General features: G+C 38.8%; 1 protein-coding gene across 1 annotated transcript in view; it reads left to right on the top strand.

Annotated features, from left to right (window-relative positions):
- The window catches only part of TBC1D19 (TBC1 domain family member 19), a gene marked incomplete at its 5' end in the record, with an annotated part of 127414 nt that overhangs the window by 91337 nt on the left and 34054 nt on the right, over positions 1 to 2023 (top strand). The window contains one exon of the mRNA XM_045284077.1: positions 457 to 489. Coding sequence (XP_045140012.1) covers positions 457 to 489 — 33 coding nt within the window. The remainder of the gene's footprint in view (positions 1 to 456; positions 490 to 2023) is intronic.

Raw genomic sequence — 2023 nt, 5'->3', positions numbered from 1 at the left:
AGTTGTATGTGCCCCTAATAAAATGATTTAAAAAAAAACAAAACATGACCTGCTTCATGTATTTTTCCCCCCACATATCAATGGAAAGTTATTTGGATATAGCTTGAAAACCTCAAGTTTGCTTTCAAAAGATTTTAAAACATCTTATCACTGATATTCATAAATAAAAGGTGATGGTCAAAATAGAAAGTGTTGGTTTTCCAATTTAGCCCTTTCAAATTTACTTAACTCAGTATCTTTGGATTGAAGCAGCCATGGTGGCACTGCGGGTTAAGCATTGGGCTGGGCAGTGTAGCCCACCTGCTGCTCCGACAGAGAAAGGTCCAGCCATCTGCTTCTGCAGGGACTGACCCCATGGAGCAGCTCCTCTAATCTATACGTGTCAGAATGGGCTTGATAGCAGTAGATTTGGTTTGGTTTACAAGTTATTGAAAATAATTATTTTTTGTTTTTTAGGTGTAATCCCTTTTCATGGATTTTCAATGTATGGTAAGTTGAGCTTTCAAATATTTCATTGCTTTTATTACACGTTATAAAATGAAACAACTAAGATCACACTTCATATCACATCACCCACACACTTACCAAGTGACTGTGAATATTCTTAATCATTGAGTTTGGTATTTATTAATATGCTGAATTAAACAAGTAACCAGTGATAAGAAAAACAGCAACAAAAGTAATAGAAGGTCATTACTTTGATGACACCAGAGTGGTTGGGTGGTTTGCCGTATTCTAATCCAGGGGAAACCAGCTACGCATTCGGTTCTACTCGGTGTGAACTGACGTGGTTTTTGATTCCTGAACTAATAATTCTTATCGGTCTGTTTAAAAAAAAAAGAAAGAAAGGTCAGAAAGAACCCAAAAGGAGGGACAGCACTGTATGCAAGCTCTTGACGAGTCCAGGTGGATGCAGCAGCCACCCCACAACCTTGGGCACTTGTCCTGTCCCGAGCTTGGAGTCCATATGGAAAGCACCTTGTGGAGGGCCTTTCTGTCCTGCTGGGTCATTGGAGGAGGACTGTAGGAAGCTAGGTGAAGATTATCAGGAGGAAGAATGCCTGAGGCGTAAATGCCACTGAGTTTTAAGTGTTTATGTGTTACATATAAACTTGTTAAAGGTCATTGTTGCCTTTATTTCTAGCCCCCACCTTTAGAGTACACAGAAATGCCTTAATATTTTACCTTTATAACAAGAGGCAGCAATGAACTAACACTTTTCTGTGTGGAAAGCCCAGACAGTGTTCACTGTCAGGAAGTCGTGGTGAGTGACATAATGGAAACCTTGGGAAAGGAGCACACAGTTGAACAAGGTTCTGAATTTCAGATTATACTGCCCTTATCGTATTGGTTGTGGGCATGGGCTTTATTTTATTATCCGAAGTCATGAAATTTTCATAACCCCTTACATGTGGTTATAGTTGCATTCTTGCACTTCTCTTTCACAAATATGTGAGTGATTTGAAGATAGAAAAGATGAAAAGGAATTGAGTTTCACCTCTAATAATAAAATGCAGACCCCTTTTTATTCTCCCATATTCAGAATGGCAAGTTCAAAATCTGCTCAATGGTGCACTTGTCTGATTTAGCAAGCACTTACTGGTGTCAGGAGCTTAGTTCTTCGAGCAGTTTCAGTATACGAAACACATTTGGTTCTGTCTCTGCCTGCTAGTGTATAGTCACTGAAGAAGGTGAAGGTTGTGCAACCAAGGGGAAAGCGGCTGGGAAGGCAATACAGATGTAAACATTTTGATACTGAGTTCAATTTACTATTTTAGAAAAGTATTTTAAGCATCCACAAATGCTGAAGCAGCACCTACTTAGTTTTACTCCATATTCTAAAATACATAAGTCATCCTCAAGAAATTCTAGTGAGCACATGGTCACTTCAATTTTAGTCACTATTTCTTTAAAATAACAATGCTGAATCTCTTGTGAAAAAAGTGGATTCAGAACTTTTCTCTAATTTAAACTGACCTTCCCCAGTCATATGTAGAGTCCCAAAGTCCTAGTGTAAGTGGAG

This window comes from Echinops telfairi, unplaced genomic scaffold, assembly GCF_000313985.2.
Source record: "Echinops telfairi isolate 266 unplaced genomic scaffold, ASM31398v2 ScPeMD7_7468;HRSCAF=8506_0, whole genome shotgun sequence".
NCBI classification, from domain to species: domain Eukaryota; kingdom Metazoa; phylum Chordata; class Mammalia; order Afrosoricida; family Tenrecidae; genus Echinops; species Echinops telfairi.
This window is presented reverse-complemented; position numbering and strand designations above follow the sequence as displayed.